Here is a 21,456-nt window from a genome sequence, read left to right as displayed (position 1 = left end):
ACGGCATTTCATCATGGATTTAATGCATCTCGATCCACCCTGAAGTTCTGTCCTAAACACTGCAAAATATTATGAGCAAAGATCAAGTTGATGTAAGGCTTGAAGTGGAAATCATTACCAATTACCATTCCTCTGATCAAGGCCACAGCTGGCTGATTATAAACCCTCACTACTGCCCTAAGAACTGCCTGCACCTCATCACCTGCACCAGCAGAGTCACCTGTGCCTGATGACAAAGTCAAGAGAGGACTTACATAAAAACTAAACCCATCAAAGTGAATTCATTTTCAGCCAGAGGCTGGTAAGGCTGTGCAAAATAATAATAACTTGAGAGAGAGACTCCAATAAGTCTCTTCACATGGACAGGGCTACCCTTCCCAGCTGCAGCATTGGCTGAAGTGACCCAAGCCTAAAATCCTCCCTTCAGACCATGGCTTGAAGATGGAGGGTTTTGATTCACAAATCAAAGCTTTGAGTTTTAAGGAGGTTTCATCTTCCCACTAAATCCAAAGATGGACCTGGGGCAAGGAGAAAGAGGGATCTCCTGCGAGGCAGAAGCTATGGAAAACAATATTGCCAGGGAATCACAACCTCAGGTATATTATTAGACAGCTCATTCCACTTACTGAGCACATTATTTAATTCACAGCCAAAGCCAAGGGCATAGGGAGCAAAGTCTGCAGAAGTAGGACAAGGAGGACAGAGTTGAGGCATTTAAATCCAGCCAACACAGAAACAAGACTGAAATCTGGTGTTAATGGAAAGCTTCAAATAAAGTACAAAACAGCACAGGTCATTCACAAGAATTATTTCTAAATTGAGGGAGGTGGTACAATTAGGGATTTTATTTGCAGGAAAATACTTGAGCAGAAACCAGTCTTCATTTACAATTTTAATTACAAACTTTTTCATAGAATCCTCCTGGCTGAAAAAAAAAAAAAAAAAAGGTATCTCGAATGCCTTACAACAGCAGAAAGAAGAAAACCTCCAATATCAGGTAGGTTTGAGATCGCTTTAAACAAACACATCTACCCAACCCCAAAACCGCATGACAAAATTTTAACAAAAAACACGCAACCACAAACAAACAAAAACCAAACACAACCCGGGCCATCACAAAAGGAGCAAATAATTTTGCTTCTATTCTTCAGTGAATACACACACGGGTTATTTTTCCTAAAACATTGTTGTTATTTTCCTAAAAATCCCAACAACCCCACAGTTAATATTTCAAGCAGATAGAGCTGACAAGGTTTGCACAGAACGAAAATAACCCCTAAAGAACATTACTGAATGCCTAAGAAGCCAAAAGCTCTAGAGGGAAAAAAAATGTGCAAACTAATCAATGCTGAATATGCTTAAATGGGGCTAAAAGAAGAAGGTGCTGTTTGTCTGAACAGAGCTTCAATTTTTCTGAAGTGGAGGAAGCTGGGAAAAGGCTGGGGAATGCATAAGCTTTCCTTAAAATTTAAGCAAAAGATAATATTGACTGGGAAATGTGCTATAAGAGAATTTATTTGTGGTGGACAGACAACATTTGACCATGTTTTCAATAGGCTTATTTTACAAGTATCCATTAATGCTGATGAAGTAAAAATTCTTCAAAGACTGTGACTTTGCACATTCTGTACAAAGGAAAAATCCTTACCAAAGTGGTAAAAGTAACAAATAAAGGCCTCAAATATTCAGTTTAATTCAATAAAGGACCTTAGAAAATGTGGCCATTTTAACAGTCAGGGAGTACAACCAATTTAACACACTAGTCACATGTTTAAATTACATGCATTTTCGTGTTCTCAGGGGCCCCAGGTGCAAGGACGGCTTCCTCCCCATGCACTGCAAGCACAGACTGCAGCATTGTGTAGACCAGAACTTCTGGCTTGCAGGACACATCTGGCAGGCTGTCAGTTATCCCTTCCTTTCAGCCTCAACCCACATCCCACCGGCATTGCGAAACCCAGTTCCTACAGCGGGTGCTCCTGGCTCCCCGCAGTAACCGCTGCCACCCCACCCTGCCAGAGCCACTGCCAACAGGAATCTCTTGGTGCAAGACTCCCAACACTACTAGGAACCAACAGGAGCACAGAACAACTACCGAAGATTTTCCAAGGCACCTCATCTCACCGCTGAAACACTTTCCAACTTTGCACATCCAACTTAGATCACTACTCAGAATCATTATTCTCATGTAAAGAAAAAAAAAAAAAAATCCAGTCTCTTTCTTAGAACCAGCTGCAATTCAGAGGTCCTGTATTACCTGCTTGACACAAGTAAATGTGATCATTTCCTCCCCTTACCTTTCTGGTTAACAGACTTTTACGCCTCATTCCACACGCCTCCAGCTGAAGACGCCCCCGCAATGCCAATTCGATTAACATGCAGCCACGCAATCCTGAGGAGATGCAATCATTCCAGAAAGATGTGTAACCCTGTGAAGAATGAAACACAGTCAGATATCTCCTCCACCTGAAAGCAAACAGCAAAAGGGGCTTACTAAGTTCTTCAAGCAGTTCTCCTGCCTTCACACACTTCTGAAGTGGCATCACTAGTCAGCAGTTCCTGCCCTGAAAGCATGAAAGAGGAACAGACTCACCCTCTATTAGTTTTGACACTCAAGTCTCTGCTCTTTGAAGAACAGGGAAGCACCAGGAAAATGATACAGAATGAAAGAGGGTGATACCAAGAACTGTGAGGTATAAAGTGTAGTTTATACGTGGTCACAATGCACTTACTGCATTTTTAAGACATCAAGCATTTGGCTTTACTGGCTCATCACAGACTCATCTAAATTTAGTAAGAAATATTAACATGATTTTAAATGCATAAACAACATGGCAGTGATAAGGCAACAATAACTTGAAAATGGATACTAAGTAAACTATGGAGTATACTGGAAACAGAAATGGAGTATACTGGAAACAGAAATCAGCGCAAATCAAAAGAACTGATTTTTTTTTTTAGCTCAAATATAGTAAACTAAAAGATAAAAGTTTTTAAAGAATTGGAATAGCCACTCCTTTACCATTTAAACCCTTTGAAAGCATGTATTTTTAAAACTTGAAGCATACAGTTCTTATACAAACTGCAAAACACCTTTATTCTATAAAGCACATCACACCTACCATGCTTTTTCATCTCTATTTCTGCACTGATAACTGTCTGCTTATATGGCAGAAGGGAGCATTTAACCCACTACATTTACTAATCAGTATCTAGAAAGATATATGCACTGACTTTGGACTCCATTGTTTAATACTTATGACCCCAAAAATGTTTTAAAAAGAATTCTATTTTACCCACAGATTAGTCAAGTGTTCTTGCACATTTTTTAATACTTGAGTATCTAAGCCAAAACAAAATCATTGAGAAATGTTTTGTTTTTTGAAACATGTCTTGGTTTTTTTGAAACATGTCTTGGTTTTTTTGAAACATGTCTTGGTTTTTGAAACATGTCTTGGTTTTTTTGAAACATGTCTTGGTTTTTTTGAAACATGTCTTGGTTTTTTTGAAACATGTCTTGGTTTTTTTGAAACATGTCTTGGTTTTTTTGAAACATGTCTTGGTTTTTTTGAAACATGTCTTGGTTTTTGAAACATGTCTTGGTTTTTTGAAACATGTCTTGGTTTTTTTGAAACATGTCTTGGTTTTTTTGAAACATGTCTTGGTTTTTTTGAAACATGTCTTGGTTTTTTTGAAACATGTCTTGGTTTTTTTGAAATATGCCTTGGTTTTTTGAAAAATGTTTTGTTTTTTGAAAAATGTCTGCAGAAACAGTTGGTATGATCCATACAGTGCTTTCAAAACTCCTCTAGTGATGCACTTCTGAAAACATTCACTTTGATATACTTCAGAGAAAGGTGCTGTAAACAAGACAAGGGGTAGGGGGTAAGAGAGAGCTCTCCCTTTCATAAAATTTATCCTGACCAATAACAAAGACAACCTTAAATCAACAGCAATTCAACTTTATTCTATTTGCAGATAAAAGCTGCCAGTGTATAGAGATACAAGACACACACACATCCTAAGTGCACTGAACTTACAAACCAGTTCCTAACTAATGCCATCAAGTACAGATTTCCCGGAATGTGGTAGACTTGCTTCCACTTATCTCTTTTCAAGAGCTGTATTATATAGAGGACCAACACTTCTGAAAAGTCTACTAAAGCTCTGAAATCCCTAAAGTAATTGCTGAAATATGCCAGAGGTATTTATTTAAAACGCCATAAATATAAGGTTGGAGAGGCATTTGAGAAGTTATCTAATCAGCCTTTCACTCAAGTGTTGACACTTGGTAAGATTCAACTACTCCTATACTCCCATACTGTAATAAAGACTTTGGTTGGCACCAAATGTTTCTTTGCCAAATAACATGCACGATGAAGTGCAGTGTTTGCTTGAGGTGGAAGAGATATGACTCCTACATTCTATTTCCAATCAGTTTCTTTAAATAATAATTTTTGAAATCAGACAACACATACGCAAACTAAAGATCGACTGCACAAACTAAAAATCGACTGCACAAACTAAAAATCGACTGCACAAACTAAAAATCGACTGCACAAACTAAAAATCGACTGCACAAACTAAAAATCGACTGCACAAACTCCCGGGCACAATACATTTATACTCCTTTCTATTCACAAAAAGTATTATACTATTATGCAAACAACTGAAGTGCTGATGTTTCTTCCCCTTTGTTTAGTCATGAAAACTGAATTTATTTTTTAAATTACTAGTTTTCAATGCAGTGACATTAACAACACCACTCCCTGCAGCCATCATCAGATGTAAATTCCTCTGCCCCAGTAGTTAATCAGCACAGATGGCCACAGGCTGTGGGTTATTGAGAAATACAGGATCGTAAGATAACTCAGGTTCAAAGTCACCACCGCAGATCTCTAGTCCAACTTCCTGCTGTACTCAGGTCAAGTTGCTCAGGGTTCTATTCAAGCAAGACTTGGAAAGCTCCAAGAATGGAGACTGCACAACCACCCAACAGTTTCTAATCAAGTGATCTTGAAAGACAGCTCAAGGAGATTATATTCTTCATAAATGGAACCGCTTGCTCTGGTGGATTAGATGATATTAAAGTCATGAGAATACATATTGTGTCACCATCTTCTTGTTTTCCTTTTTTTTTTCTTTTTTCTTCCAAGATGAGTTTGCAGGCTCCTTCCTCTAGAGAAGGAACATCTTATTTCCATAAACACAGATTGCACTGCTACTAACAGAATTAGGAAGGAGATATTTTATAACAGTCTGTGTAATCCTGAGCATTCTTCAATTAGACTTATCTTTCCAGATTGTTCAAATAGATGAACTGATTGTTTTTGACACCTACTGCAAAGATACCAGACAATCAAAGGAATCTTCACAGAACACCAATTTAGCACACAATAGTCTAACTCATCCTTTAACTCATACTTGTTGAACTACAAGAAACTGAATAGGAGACACTTATCTTCAAGGCTGCAAACACCCTCTTGACACTCTGTTTACTTTAAATGGCATACAGCATAAGCAGAAAAAGGTGCACAAAAGAGAAACAAAGGGGTGGATAATAACAACAACAACAACAACAATAATAATAATAAATGGAGGGTCAGAATGGCAGTATAGAATAATGCACTTTATTATTTGTAAAGGAAACAAGGCCTAAAAGGTGGTAAATGAAGCCAGCTCACAGGTTAGAAAAGTCAACAGCCAACTTCTTTTCTCTCTTTCTATTCAACTGTTTTTACTGGGAGCAAAAAGTTTTTTAATCCTTTAAAAACCAAGACTAATAATGAAGTCTGACAGACAGCAATGGATCTGTACACCACACATGGACCAGGAAGCTCCCACTCAGCTGAAGTTCTCACAGCTCCAACTCACACTGAAGGAGTTGTCATTCCCTGAACACCACATGGCCGTTGCTTATGGAACAAGACAGGGGTATGTTTTTTAACACTGTTCTGTTATTCCAAACACCTAACAGTCTCAATACACGACTGAAGATCAAACACTATTTATAAATGCAACTCATTCCACTACTTAATGCTTTTAAACAGCTGTTTTCTCACAAATACAACACTGTGTATTTTTACTTTATCCATCTTCCTGCAAGTCTTATAAACTTCCTAGCTCAAAGAAATACTTATTTCATTAAAGTTGCTAAGCAGCATGGGGGAAGGCTTACAAAGCAGGAAATTATTTTTATCTGACAGCAATCACACCAGAATAGCACTTTAGGCTATGAATAGCTTGCAAGACAAAATTTTAAATCTACAATGACTCAAAGATCAAAAGAATGTTTACAACTGTCATGTTTATTTACACAAACATAGCATTTTTCACCAGACCTGACCTAGAAACTTTCCAGTAAAAACTAGTTTTGCTAGACAAGCATAAAGGGAAATAAGAAAAAAGTTTACACCAAAAACTTTCTATCACATTAACTTCAAAAGCTCAGACTTTCCACCCAGACATGGCAAAGCACAGAGCTAAAGACTAAGATCCTCTTTCTGCTTTAAGAACAAGTTATTCAAAATCCATGTTCATTAGGCCATTTCTTTTCCACCACCTCCTGCGGCATTTATTCACCTTCTCTCCTGTTACCATTCCTTCTACCCAACTTCCAGCTCACACAGGTCTTCCTGTTCAGTTATACATTAACCACTTGAAATTCTTACATATTAAATAGCCAGTTGCCTAACAAAGGCCCTTCCCTTCCACTTCCTGCTTTTACCTTGCCTCTTTAAATCCGTAAATTACTCGACAGATTTTTTAACTCAAAGATTATTTTAAATTTTTTTTTCCCCTTAAGAAAAGGTTTAACTCTTTATCTCTGACCCAGTAAGGCACTGCAGCAATGACCACTATAACTTAATAAGCATGTAAAAAATCAGAATGACAAGACTAACATGACCAGATGTACCTGAAGGTATACCCCACAAACATCACTATTTTGTTTCCCAGCAGTAACAGTGCAAAAAATGCAATTAAATTGCAGATGCCATTTTACATTTCTATTGACAGAGAACATAATCTTGTAATATAACCATGAGAGAATATAATCGTGTCATCTTTAATGGATTAGAGAGTGAAGTTGAAAAAACCCAAAACTTGCTTAATAAAACAGAGTACAAAAAACCAGGTAATCTTTTGGTTACATTGTTTTATGCATCAGTTACTAAAAATCTCTTTCCGGAGAGAAGATATACACATACTCTCTCCACTTCTTCAGTTAACTCAGAATAGATGAGCAGCAGTTCCACTACACCTGGCACAGATCAGATAAAAGGAGGGAAGAGTGAAAACCCCATGAAAATCTCTCAGATTCAAGAGAAAAGAAGAGAAAAATGCTTGAAGAGTACAACCCTGAGGCTTCAAAATACACACATGATAATATATAATAAATAAATACGAGGTGTTTAACTTACTTGGTTAACACCATCTATTTAAAGAACACTGTAGCCCATGCATTCTAATTCAATGAGTCTCGTGCTATTACAGATTACTTTGCAGACCACAGAGCCATTGCAAATGGAAATCAGCTTTATCAGTCTTCCAAAAAAAGCATCAAAAGTCATGTAGTAGTCTATGAAGGTAACTTGTGGGTTACAACAGCCTACTCAATAAAAAGAAAATATACAGTATTTCTTTATTTTAGCACAGCAGGCCCCTCAGGCCTGTTCTCAGATCCAGACTCATATTCAGTGTCACAGGTCAGTGTTAGGTCAAAGTTTTGGACCTGACTCAGCCTCAATTTATACATTTATGAAGAACCACAACAGAAGAGCTTTCCTGGGATAATGCATTGGTAACACTGCCCAGCCTACACTCCTCTTACTAAAAGCCTTTTCATTTTACATTTGAACTTGAAAATACTCCTTAGACCCTCACCTAGCACCCTCTACTTAAAAAGCAAAACAAAAAACCTGTGGTAAACAAACTGAAATAAACCAAACAATTCAAAGGAACCTCCTAAAGGAGAAACATCACTACAGCTACTCAAACCCCTGAATTCCTATTCTCAGGAAATTCCAAATTCTTCTTTTATGAAAGACACACACACAAAAAAAAACAAAACAAAAGACTTTGAAATTTGGTAAATAATGCCATTTCTAAAACTTCATGTAGAGACAGAAGAAATAAAATGCTGTTTTAATCCCTTTCAGCCATGGCAGCTGGGCCAATTTGGAAATTAAGAGAAAGCAAAAATAAACAATCACTGTTCCTTAGAAGTTTGGAAGTCCCAGCTCTGAGGCAATATATCTCACAGTCTATGCAACACACATGAAATCCCTAACTTCAGAGTTTCTCACCTAGGAGGCACAATCTAAATTAGAGAAAGCTTTCACATTAGTGAACAGTAAATTCTGAATTTACAGGTACCCTGTTCTCCTTTAGAAGAGTATCTCAGAGAAAAAAATTCAGCAGGCCCTACTTGGATGATGCAAATAAGAAAAATAAGACTTCTCAAACTCTCTGGACTTTATTATTACTTTTATTACTTCTGCATAGATGGCATTCAAACATTGTGTTGGGGTAGCAATATAAAAGCTCTGAAACATAAAACTATTGGTTTGTTTATACACAAAAAAGTGTTGCTTTCCCAAACAAGGGTTTCTTGCTATCTCTTCTTTCCAATATGTGGCAGACTATTTTTACAGTATGTTCTCAAAAAACACAGATGACAGACTAGAAAGTATTCTGTGCTTGCTGGCATCATGGGAAATACTGAGGACAATCATCTCCAGGTCCAATTAGTTGTCCTCGCCAAACACACATGCCAGTATAACGAAAATACATTCTGGAGATCTGTAAAACATACAAGGTCCAGTTCTACTGTTCAAAAGAAAACAGAAGAAACTGTCATCAAGAGATGTGTTGTCTGAGATAGACTAACTAAAGGGAACGTGGAACTTGGAAAAAAAACCTTTCAAAGCAATTTTAGGCCATCTGCTGGATTAGACAAGGTAAATTGAGTCATCTGCTGGTATAAATTATATATGAACTGATTTTCATGTTGAATAGCACAGAGAGCCTACTTATGTCTAGCATTCACACAGCATGTGTCACAAAGGGTGAATGTGCCTGCTTACTTTGCATAGTTATCTCAATTCGGAGAAAGACTCATGTTTTACGCATACATAAATTCAGACTTTTTCTCAGAAGTACTAAAAGTCGTAGAGAGAAACACCAGGGTGCAAAAGGCAGGAAAAGATACTGAGGACAAAACAATATCCCAGTGTCTAATTGTTTTGCCAGCTCGAGCATCTCTTTTGAAATATCACTTTTTTCCTTGAAGAGATTAATTTCAGTTTTAGTGACCTTTCCAATCAATCTCATTTTATCCATGCCACGTAATTAGAGAAGGTACATCCTCCCCCGTGTCTTCATTTTTAGCCCTTTGAGGGCTAAACCCAAGAAAGCTCCAACAAAGCCTGAGCTGCTGCTGAAGACAAAGTATTTTTTCACTCCACGGAAGCACACTGCCATTCTCTCTCTTGAGCCCACAGCAGCATTTGAGTAGTAAGCCGGATGTGAAAGTGTTCGTGTCTGAGAGCTAATGGTCAGTTCCCTCACCTGATGCACCACACTGGTGAACAAATTTCAGACACAGGGGAAAGGGACAAAATGTGGTTGGGACAGACAGCAAAAGGCAAGAGCCCCCTTTCAGTGACAACCCACACCTCAATGGGCAAACTGCATGCAAAACCTGAATAGTTTCCATAACCTGAATCCTTACAGATAGAACTGTTCACTTAGTCTTTGTGATAACGAACTGGGGGCAAGAAAAAAATAATTGCATGCTATTGGTGTACCTGTACTGAAGCCATTCATGGGTACAATCTGCTCAGAAAATATAAAAAGCATAAAGCTTAAGGTATCATGCACTATATTCATCATTATTTTTCAGATCTCTGCTTTGGACCTTGACAGTGATTAACCTGATGATCAGAAAGTTATATTACTTAAATCTGACAGGACAGCAATAGCATCCCTTTCCAATTCTCAGAAGAAATGGCAAGTTCTTTGAGCCTATTATTAGCTAATACAAAGTACAGACAGAACATAATAATCTAAAATCCTTGTCTGTCACCCATTTGAAACCTACTGCAAAAGGCAGGCAGAGACAATTTATCTCGAAATATGTGCTGTGGCAAGTTGAATTTCATAAAGGTCTTACAATTGCAAAAGAACTGTCCATTTTTTAGTCAAGGAGCTCCTCTCTGAAATAATAGTTTTGTTATCTACAGAAAAGACAGCTGGGGAGGACAGAAGGGAAAGGACTAAGAGCACACACTGTCCAGGTGCACTGCAGCAGGTTAAGAGTTATTAGGAACCCTGATCTGTCCCAGTTTTCATGTCAGATGTCTGCTTCCTTCCCCTCACATCCTATCTCCAACCTAAGAGTGGGTAGCAAACAACTTTACAACTCTAATCTGCTCCACAGCTATGACTGCTGATAACAAACACTCCCTAAAAGTATTTCGGTTTTAACGAAGAGACTGAAAAACAAAGGGCTATCATATTCCCCAAAAAGACAAGAGCCATCTTAATATACTCTTTCCTTTATGTAGTCTCTCTACAACTTCTAGTATTACTTTGGATTTTTGAAAGCACATCACCTGAAGAACTTCTACAACACATCTCCTTAAGGCTATTCCCAAATCCAAATAGGCAAAATACTAAATATAATCAGGAAGAATAGGCAAAGTGTAACAAAAGGGTTTATTATAAGTTATGTTTTAGCAGAGAATTTCAATCCTTTCTGTTGACCCAAAAGCTTAATTTCAAGAATTCCAAATGCATCTATCACCAGCACTCCTCTATGACAGAAACAAGTCCTCTTGAATTAAAAGGAGGTAGCAGCTGACAGTGGAAGGAGAGGACAAAGAACAGTAACTGGACACTGGCTTCCAACACCTGCACATGATTCTGTCATGCCTATCCCTTTTAAAAAGTAAAAATGCTGGTTGGAACCGCTGATTGCTGAAAGAAAAACTGCCTGATATCGTTACAGGTAAGTAAATCTCTTCTTTGTGATAACACAACTATAAGCAGAACTCTCAGGCAAAGCAAAATCAGTAACTGAGTTACTGCAGTAAGTTTATGGATTCTTCAGATAGAAAAAACTCTTAAAAGTTAGTCGTTTAGGAACATCATAGTTTTATAAGGAACAACTAATACACATTTTGAATCACTTGAATGGGATGGGAGTCAGCAAAATTGATGCCACAGATGCTTAATTCAATATTGAGCATATTTCACTAAGTATTTGTCTAACAAATCTGACACCTGATTTTTTCAGTCAAACCTAAAAGCTTCAATCACATCATTCTTAGATTATACCTTAGATTATAATAAGGTACATTTAAAAAAAAGTCTTTTCTTTCATGATATTGATGCAAGAGGCTTCACAGCATAAGCAAACCTGGCACTTGCCCTCATTAACCTTCATACAGTTGGTCTAATTTGTTAAGGTCTCTCTGCAAGATCTCTCTGACTTTCAGGCAGCCAACAGCTCCTCCTCATTTAGTGTCCCCAGCAAAATTAATAATAAAAGATGAAAGATAAAAACAAGATGCCCAAAACTTGTGAATTATAAAAAAAATATTCAAGTAAAACACCTGCTAGAGGAATACTCTGGATTTTCTCATGTGTCAAAGGAAAAATACTCAAACTTCAAGTCATTTGCAATTAAAATAAACTGGAATCATCTTCACACGGGATTACAGGTATTTGCCAAACTATACCTAACTAGCTCTTTACTGCAAATCTGGCCTTTGAAGTAAGCCATCACTTTCTCAATACAGAAGCTTGCAGGAAATATGAAACTTTTGAACATTAGTATCTGTTTAAGAAAAAAATGCAAGCCAGAGTGCAGCAGTGTTTATTATTGGAATACTACAATGTGAGGGCTTTGATGTCTGACTCCAGTCCCTCTTGATTTCCTCTTTTGATGCAAATGAAATCATTAGCCATTTTACTGGAACATAAGTTGTACTCTAGTTATAAATAGAAGATAAGTTAGTGAGGGAAATCTCTGGAGTGTTCTGACAGTCAAACACTAGAAATCTTTCAGGAAAGCATGCATACACATTCTACAAAGCACAGTACTGTTGACAAGAAACTTGTCAGGTATTTGATTAACCTGCCACTGCATTTAAGAATAAATAACAAACAGCAACTGCTGTCAACTGCTGAAAGCACTAAAGCCAAATGGTATTGCCCACTTTTTCAAGCACATATACAGGTATATTTTACACAGACACCTCTCTCATTAAAATGAAGATAATAAAAAAACCCCAACTTTACTGAGGACCAGGCAACTAACACATGCACACTGCTGAACCCTTATGAGACATCTGATTAAATCAACACTTAAAAGTCTGTTAATTTAGAAATGAAAAGATAAACTTAGAAACCCAACTTTTATCATGATTAAGTCTATATACAAGCAGATAATGACTTCAAATATTTGCATGGTTCTTGCAAATCCACTTTCCATAAGGATCCAATCTCTGTTCTCTATATTGGTGCAAAATAAAGATGTAATTAGTTTGTCCAATATCTCTGATTTCTACAAACTGATTTCTACTCTACCAGCTATTGTCACTTAGTGTAAAATCTGACACTTATTTGAAAGAAATGTTTAATTAGAAATGATGCCTATGCCAGATAGTTCACTCAAAAAAACAAGTCTTCCCACAGCAGTAAGCCAATAGAGCAGGATCAGAAAAACAGCTCAGATCCTGCTAACAACTCAGAAGCTTACAGCACACACCTTGTGCATATTTAGTGTCTCCTAGCGGTGGGCTGACCCTGGCTGCAGCTAAGTCCCACATAACTGCTCACCCAATCACCTCAGCAGGATGGGGGGCGAGAAAAGGAAGAGCAGAAGTGAAAAGGCAAAACACTCGTTCACTGCCTCCCACAACTAGACCGATGTCCAGGCAGTCCCCAAGCTATAACCACCTACCACCGGGGTACCCCTTTGGTCATTTTGGGTCTGCTGTCCTGGCTGCCCCCCCTGTACACCCCAACCTACTGATCCTCGAGGGGAGTGGGTGGCAGAGTGAGAAACAGAGGTGGCCTTTAGACTGTACAAACACTGTTCAGCAGCAGAAAAAACAGGGGGTATGTTATCAGCACTGTATCAGTCAAAAATCAAAACCACAGCACCATACTGGCTGTCCTACGACAAAAATTAACTCAATTCCAGCCAGATCCAGTACACTTCTCTTAAAAAAGCGTAGGAAAAACCTAAATCTGCTAAGTCCTTCTAGTACAGACAAAGCAGGTCCATTATTGGCTGACTAAGTAAAGCTGGAGGTTTCACTAACTTTGACTAACGAGGCCACATTAATTAAAACTATAATTCCCTCCTCCAGGCTTACACATACAATGTATCTGCCCTCAAATAAAACAGCTACCCCTCTCTTCCATCTGTTCTTCTACAGCAGTCACAGTTTAACACACTGCGTAAAGCACTGTTATTACAAATTTGGGGAGCTGCACAATGCTTAATTTTGAGGACTCTACATTTGGCCATTCAGTGTGGGTGAACTTCCAGAGTCATGTCTTGGGTCTCAGAAAAAAAAATGTACATAATGGATAGAGATTCCTCTCTTTGTCTAAACCCCTCCTAGCTTCCTTTCAGTTTGTTCTATTCTGAACAGGTTTCTCACCTGTTTCACTTGTACAGGTGCAAACAATTTTTAATAAACAGAGTATCTCATAATAATGCCATGTCAACATTCATTATGAGATTAAAAAAAAAAAAAAAAAAAAAATCCTCTTACTGCATTGTTCTCACACTCAAAGGAACAAGTTCTTCCAGTTAGTACTTAACACATACTAACTAACTGTGAAGTGAAAATCTCAGCTAAAATCTGCAGAAGCTGCTAAAGCAGAGGTCCCATTTAAATACCCAGCACAGGCAAAGTAGTTGTTGTTAGCCCTTCCTAAGTGATTACTGCAGACAGAACATCCACCTGGCATTTACCTCAACCTAGACAGTAAGTGTTATACACCTGCCTTCTCCACTGTGCAATACAGAAGATATACTGAAATTACAACACAATACATATGGAATGCTTCTCTCGTGGTAGAGACTGTCCAATGTGGAAGTGCCGCAGTAAAGTCAAGTGTCTGCTGAATTAAAAAAAAATGGAAGTGCAATGTGCACTTACATGCTGTAAATACAAAGCTCCTGGATAATAATAATAATAATGGCCAGTCTTCGCGAGCGAAGATCCGGGGAAGGTCTTTACACCTTCCAGCCTGCGCACTGGATTTTTTAGGTGAGACACAGTGTGCGCGGAACTGAGCCCACCCTTTAATCCTAAGGTTCATCTGCCGGGGCCAAGCGAGCTTGGACGGTGGCAGCGAGGTCCTTAGGACGTAGATGGATTGCCTTTTTAAGGGTTAACGAGCTCCACCTGCCCGGGAGTGGCCCTGACCGGGAATCGAACCCGGGTCTCGACGGTAACAGCGCCGCACCCTTACCACTAGACCACCAGGGGCTCCATTTCCTGGTACAACCCATGTACAAAAGCCTGGCAGCCAAGGACTCTGTAAACAACACAACCACATGATGTTATCTAGCAAGGCCATAAAGGCAGATGACTAGAAAATGTACAGCAAAAAAGCAGCTTACAAGTGCTTAAGAGTATCAGCAACAGAAAGATGTGCAAAAAGCCCAACAGACCAATTTCCCAGTGAGATGAATAAATCCTGTAACATCCACAAATAATAAAAGAGCTTTAAGTGTAACACCTCTCCAATCATAAAGATCTAGCTCACAAGGAATACTATTTTATTAACTCAATGGTCCATCACAAACAGGGGGTGGGGGCAAAAATGTTGAGATGCAGTAGTTTGGTGTAGGATATCCTGGAGGAGAGAGGGAGACTTGGCATGCACAATACTAGTGATAATACCACACACCCTTGGACTCCTACTCATCCAGGCTTACATACAGTGCACTCACAGGAAGAAACCAGACATGCACTATTTTATGTGCAACCTCATTACATTTATGTCTGAAAAGTGTATGTGAAATTACTCTGAAGTAACATTTCATGAATATTTCTGAAAGAAAGAAAGTTACTGAAATTTATCTAAGACTTGTTTGCAAGCCAGGAAAAACCCAGCTAAAAGTGGCATGTGGTAAGCTGTGACTGATTTTTTTCCTCCTTTACTGAGTTATGAGAAAACATATTGGCTATGCAGAGGGAATCAAGCCACACATTTACTCCAGACTAGCCTGCCATTTCTCTAGTAATGCAACACAGAAGTGAATATGTGCTGTAGTAATTATTTGTTCCGTGAATAAGAAAGTCATTCTTAAATATATAGCCTGTAGCACTTAGTCTGGTCAATTTAGCCTTGTAAGGAAGTCCCATTACATGGAGCTTGACTAACTGAGACAAAAATGCTGCAGCACTCAAACTACATCAGGATCAAAGAACACCTGAAAAAATATCACTACTTCTTTAATATAAAATATTAGTTTTCAGTTTCATTATTATTTCCGCTCTAAAAATAAGCAGCAATACTTTCTTATCTATACTTCATGCAAAACTTTCAATTTAAGGAGGTTGCTATAGGCAGAGGAAGAAGAGTTATGGTGTGTTTTTATGAGCACTCTAGAGTTAAAGTTTTGTTTTTTAAGAGCACTTCAAAAAAACTGGAAAGCATCACTAGAAAGGCTTTCACAATACTTTTGTCTTTGCCCTGCAGCTTGACATGAAAGAAGGGACTACACTGCACTCAAAAGTTATCCACAGAAAAATAATACAGACTACAGATCAGCCATGCTGTAAGCGCAGAGATAACTATACCAATTGCATACAGCTGCTCTCAAATCAGCATATCCCCCAAAGAGCCCCAAAGCAGGATTTATTTACTCAGCAGCACAGTAAAGAGGCACTTTACTGCACGTTGTAGCAACCAGAACTGGAGTATTCCTTCTCTCACACCTCCTATCTTCTCCTATCCTGTAACTTGTGTGCAGACATGAAACGAAAGGAGACCAAAAAGATGGGTAACTACAAAAGAGAGGATTTTTCACCACAGACATTACACACTTTGTTGTTACTAGGCCCTGAACATTTGAGAAAAAGCATGTCTTTGTCCAAGTTTCAACACATTCATACATCATTCTTCAACTTCAATGCGAATGAATTCCCAGTAGACGCCTCTTCATATTACACTTGTTTGTCTCAGAAATTTTCCAGCAAAACTCGGGCGCTTCTGAGTTGACGTTCAGTCTGTTGCTGAAACTTTTTTTAATGAGGGGGAAAAAAAATGCTTGAAAGGACAGAAAGACAACCTTTTAAAAACTGATCACTTACTACACAGGCAAAACCCCTCAAACTTCTGCATCATAATATGAGTTTCACAAAGTCAAATCTTAAGAGCAGGAAAAATGCCAACCACATTTTTGAATGTTTTCAAAATTCCTATTTCACCTTTCACAAAAATATTTTTAGACTTAAAATATAAAATCAGAAACAAATACAGACACATTTTTAAGAAGAATAAATAAACTTCATTTCAGCCCTTTTCTGATCAACACAAAATAGCCCATCTGAAGCTGGCAGACTAGCTCCCTCATATCTTACTTCAATAAAATTAAAGATATTGTAAGCAGTAGACCTTCAAATGAACTATGTGGATGTAAAGCTATGCTGCAAAACCAAATATTCAGCAATAAATCAAGTTTCTGATGGGTAAACATAAATAACAAAGATCCAAGATAACTTCTGTCCCTAACAAAGAGATTTAACATTATTTTACTCCCACAAATGACATTTCAGTCTTCAGCTAAGGAAGGATAAAACCCCCATGAAATATTTACTGTTGCAGCAGACTGCAATACCCAGCTATTATTTCAGCATACTTTACATGAGTATTCTTTCGGCAAACAAGGAATTAGTTACAGATCAAATAAATATTTCATATTAGTAGGTGCCAGGTCTCTCTAGTTGCTTCGATTTGTTTAGCTCTGGCAATTGTGTACAGGATAGAACCAGCACAGAGCTAGAACAGATTCCTGACTAGTACTAAGAGAGAATTCCAAAAAGCAGAGGAAAATAAATTTCATGTGTACAAAAAACTTAAATGAACTTCAGTGGAGCTACAGTTACAAGGCACAGCCACCTGGCAACCTCTCAGTTTTTATGGGACTGAATTACGAGATGTCTGGGGGACGGTAATGAACAAACTACCCTGTACTCATCTCTTAGCTATCATTTTTTAGAAGCTATAATCTAACTTTTAATATTTATCTCTCCCTTCTTTTGGGAGCAATGACCTCAGATGCTTCAGTAGTTCTCCACAATAACTTCCTTTTGCTGTGGCTTTGACCTATCATACCACACATAACGCTATTTTTTTACCTAATACAGCAAAGTGGTTTACTTCAATGAGTGTCTGCCATTCCTATAGCAACAGGCTACTGCTCTGCTTTTAATGGATGAACACGACTCCCTTTCCCAGACGAGTTTCTGAAGGGTTTCCAAATACGTGTAGGTGTTCTAGTGACGCTTCCCTGAAAAATTTTAGTAATGCATTTTCTTCCAGTTTATTACCTGCTCCTCCAAGGACACAGCATCTCTCATGTTATGTAAGCACGCACATATTTCAGCACATATCCCTTATCTTGGCTTTGGGATAAAGAAATAGTTACGTCTACACAGAAATACACATGGAAGAGGAAACACCATTGGAAAAGAGCAACGAGAACACATATACATCAAGTAGAACTTAATTAGGCAAACTGCTGGGGGACATGGCATTAACAAACAAAAAGGCTGTGTCCAAGAAGCATGTTCAAATGCAGTTAATTGTGTTCACACATTAGGAATGGTTTTGAGGGGTGGTGTGTTTGTTTTACAGCTGCCAGACATTCCCATCACCAAACCCATTCTGCAGCAGCAACCGGGCAACAACTCAAAGTTTTGCTGTAGCTGTTCATGACCACCACTCTCTTCTGAAAGCAGGATTCACATAAATATCTAACAATCTATAAACACTGAACCAATCCATCACTGAAAACACCTTCCTGAATAACTGTCTACTCATCATAAAGGTTCTTCCACCTACACTCACAAATCATAAGTAGTAGCTCTGTACACGTGAGTTATTTTGTATACAATTTATATGAAGTTAAGCTGTACTCACTTAGTGTTTAACTTTGTAAAAAAAATTACCTAAAAATCTGAAAGCAAAGTTATCAGTGACTCTTCTGAGAGAGAAGCTACTTTTAGGGAAACATGTTCTTTGGCCAAATGGGAGTCCTCATTTTTATATTTCTTACTTATATGTTCTGTGGCCAATGCAGACTACTTTTGCTTCATCCTCTTGGAATAAAAAGGAAGGATGTTATCAGATTTAAATTTACTGGCTTTCAACTGAGCTTGTACTTCATAAACCTGCCTTGGCCTGTCCCTTAGACTTTTCACAGTTACACTTTACAGACCCTATATTGCTTTTCTGTGCCTGCTCTCTTGAGAAAGTCTTACACAAATATTCTGGTAAATCTATTTTACTGGAAGTAACAACTTTGTAAAAAGCATTTCCAGATGTGTAAAGTAAACTAGCTCTGCTTACTTATCATTAGAACAATAGAGAACAAAAAAAAAAATTCTTCTTGGAGAACGAGCTTTATTTCCAGTTTTGGAAGGAGAAATAAGACTAGCAATTTATACAGTGTAGCCTGTACATGGGAGTACAAGCAGACCCAAAAACAAAGCCTAAATCCCAGTGCTTCATGTCTAACAAAGCTCACAAACAGGTTGTGCTACAGTTCCTGCACAGAAGCCCCCTGCCCTAGAGACAACATTATCATTCTTTTTGTCTGATGTCTCCACTGCAAAATCCCAAGGGAGTTATGGATATCCACACCACTGTAATCACTCAGTTCCTTTTTCCATACAAAGGAACATAAGATCATCTGCAACATATGCCACTGCTGCACTTAGCAAAGTCAGATAATTTATAACTTTGATGCACACCACTGCAAAGCTTGATTTTTAGGCCCAATGTCAACTATTACCTTTTGATATACCACCAAGATCTGTGCTATATATTCTTTCCTAGGCAGACATAATGCTCCCTATCTAGAAATATTTACAGCACAAGGCCCACAGATTCAGCAGATTTATCACACAATCCATTTTAAAAAAAATAGAGTTGAAAGATCACCTAGTTTATCCCACCTTCTCACAGGTAAGACCTCCTAGGCAACCCTGCCAGGAATCTCTTGCCCTACCTGACTTTCCCCCTACTGTTCAGGTGTGTAGAAAGAGAAATGCTTAAGTGCCCAAGTCTTCATCGGGTGGACGCTCACACCAAGGAGTATCTACTGAGTCTATGAGGATGCCATGGCAAGGTCCACCTGGAAAAATGAGGCTACAAGAATATGGCTTAAAACATACAATCTGAGAGAGACACGTTATTGCAGCAGGTACATACACCAAGACACCTTCATGAGTAAAAAGAGAAAATGTTAACCAGGAAAAGTACTCTTTATTCAGTATTAACTAGCAAGTCTATTTTAGACGCAATGTCAAAGAAAATACAACTTAGCAGCTGCCCTCCCACATTATTCTGTCCTCATGAACATGCACAGTTTCAAGAGACTTCCACCCAAATCAATGAACTGAATTCATTAATTTACTTATCACACAAGGAAAAAAATAAAAAAAAAAATTTTAAAAAAAGGCAGGTTGCTTAATCAAATCCGTAATATAATAAAGGTGTGTTACACTTCATCATACACCACATCAGAGTAAACTGCTTCCTTGATAGAACTGGCATTCTGCAGCGTGTGTGCTTTCCATATTGATTGCCTTTTTCAAATAAAACAAAAATCCAACACACTGGCAGAAGTACACCCTCCTCAACGACTTATTCACAGTCTCACAGCAAACTACTGGGCTATGAAACCAGTAAAAACACAGAATTATATAATATTGCCATTTCCTCATTTTGACACACTTCTCATTACTAAGGGCCCATTTTTGTCATATACCCCCCCCTCCCCCAATTGTAAGACATTTTTCACGTCCATTCCTCTGGAAAGTCTTAGCAGAAAGCACTGCTCAGCATCCCAGAGCACCTGAGAACCCCCGTAAGTACCACGGAGTTCTGCCCGACAAAACCCACGGGAGTAAAGGGTCTCCCACATTAGAGCCACGGCTAAGTTGAGGCAGAAGGACTATAAATGTGCCAGATCCACTTCAGGCCTCCAAGTCCAACGCTGGCCTGAGGCCCTGGCCCCCATATGCAGGTCCCCATCTTACCCCAAGCCCTGCATATGTCCCCTCAAACATATTTACATGACAGCCCCTCTGCGAACCCCGCACCCCAAGGGCGATCCGAACTGCCAAAATCCGAGCACATTTCCCTCACCTCATCCAAAACACCGAGCCTGTTCCAACACCACCACCTGCCCGTCGCCTCTGCCCCCCAAACCGCAGCCACCCTCGCCCCCCATGGCACCACCCGGCTCCCCTTCCCCAGCACCCCCCAAAAACCCGGTGTGCCCCCGGGCACCCCCCGTGGCCGCACCTCGCGGTCCTTGAGGCCCAGCAGCAGCACCTCCTCCATGAGGGTGAGCCGCGTCTCCTTGGAATCGCCCTTCTCGTCGTCGCCGGGCTCGTCCCGGCGCCCTTCATCGTCGGAGCCGCCGCCGGCGCCCCGCTCCTTGTCGGCGGCGGCGGCGCTGCGGGAGGCCTCGGTCCGGCGCTGCACCAGCCCGGAGCTGCGCTGGGTCAGGGAAGTCATGGCTGGCGTGGGGACAGCGGGGCTGGGGCAGGAGAAGGGCCGGGAAGGGCCGTTCCGCCCTACGCGCCCCGGCCGGGGGCAGGCATGGGCGGCGGGGCCGGAGCGGGGCGGCCGCGCTGGCGGCGGTGGCGGCTCAATATGGCGGCGCGGGCTGATGTCAGCGGAGGATGTGGCAGCGCCGGGCGGGGGCGGCGCCGGAAAAGAGCCCGCGGCTGAGGGAGCGCGGCCGCGGCCCGGGGCGGGCGCTGCCCCTCCGTGCGGGCCGCTGGAAGCGCCGCTTCTGCCGCCTCCAAGTGCGATTGGTTTCGTGGAATCGCGGAACCGTCGAGGCCGGAGGAGACCTTCGGGAACGCCCAGCCCAACCGCCCGCCCAGCGCTGCCGCTGTAACCCCTGAGCCACCAAATCGAGTCGCCCAGCGGCACATCCAGGCGCCTCTTGAACGCCTCCACGGGTGGTGACTCCACCATCTCCCTGGGCAGCCTATTCCGATGCCTGGCCATTCATGTTTAGCCACGAGGCCTTGTGCGGTTGCTGGCGCAGCCCCTTCCAGCCCCGTTCCCTCCGCAGGGGAAGCGTTCGAGGCCAGGATGGGCTGAGCATCCTGGGCTGGTGGAAGGTGCGTGGCCAGCAGGACCGGGGAAGGTGATTGTGCCCCTGTACTGGGCACT

General features: G+C 40.1%; 1 protein-coding gene and 1 non-coding gene across 2 annotated transcripts in view; both read right to left on the bottom strand.

Moving 5' to 3' along the window:
* Window positions 1–20,944, bottom strand: part of GOLPH3 (golgi phosphoprotein 3) — a 31,695-nt gene extending 10,751 nt beyond the window's left edge. The window contains exons 1-2 of the mRNA XM_050329162.1: window positions 20,572–20,944; window positions 2,298–2,429 (exon numbers count right to left, since the gene is read on the bottom strand). Of these exons, the coding sequence (XP_050185119.1) occupies window positions 2,298–2,429; window positions 20,572–20,787 (348 nt within the window). The 5' untranslated portion in view covers window positions 20,788–20,944. The remainder of the gene's footprint in view (window positions 1–2,297; window positions 2,430–20,571) is intronic.
* Window positions 14,445–14,517, bottom strand: TRNAN-GUU (transfer RNA asparagine (anticodon GUU)). The gene has a single exon. It is a non-coding gene; the product is annotated as a tRNA-Asn (tRNA).
* Window positions 20,945–21,456: the final 512 nt, after the last annotated feature.

Source organism: Myiozetetes cayanensis, unplaced genomic scaffold (genome assembly GCF_022539395.1).
Source record: "Myiozetetes cayanensis isolate MyiCay16 unplaced genomic scaffold, myiCay2020 scf4, whole genome shotgun sequence".
Classification (NCBI taxonomy): domain Eukaryota; kingdom Metazoa; phylum Chordata; class Aves; order Passeriformes; family Tyrannidae; genus Myiozetetes; species Myiozetetes cayanensis.
The sequence above is the reverse complement of the archived record's forward strand: the minus strand, read 5'-3'. Positions and strand labels throughout refer to the sequence as shown.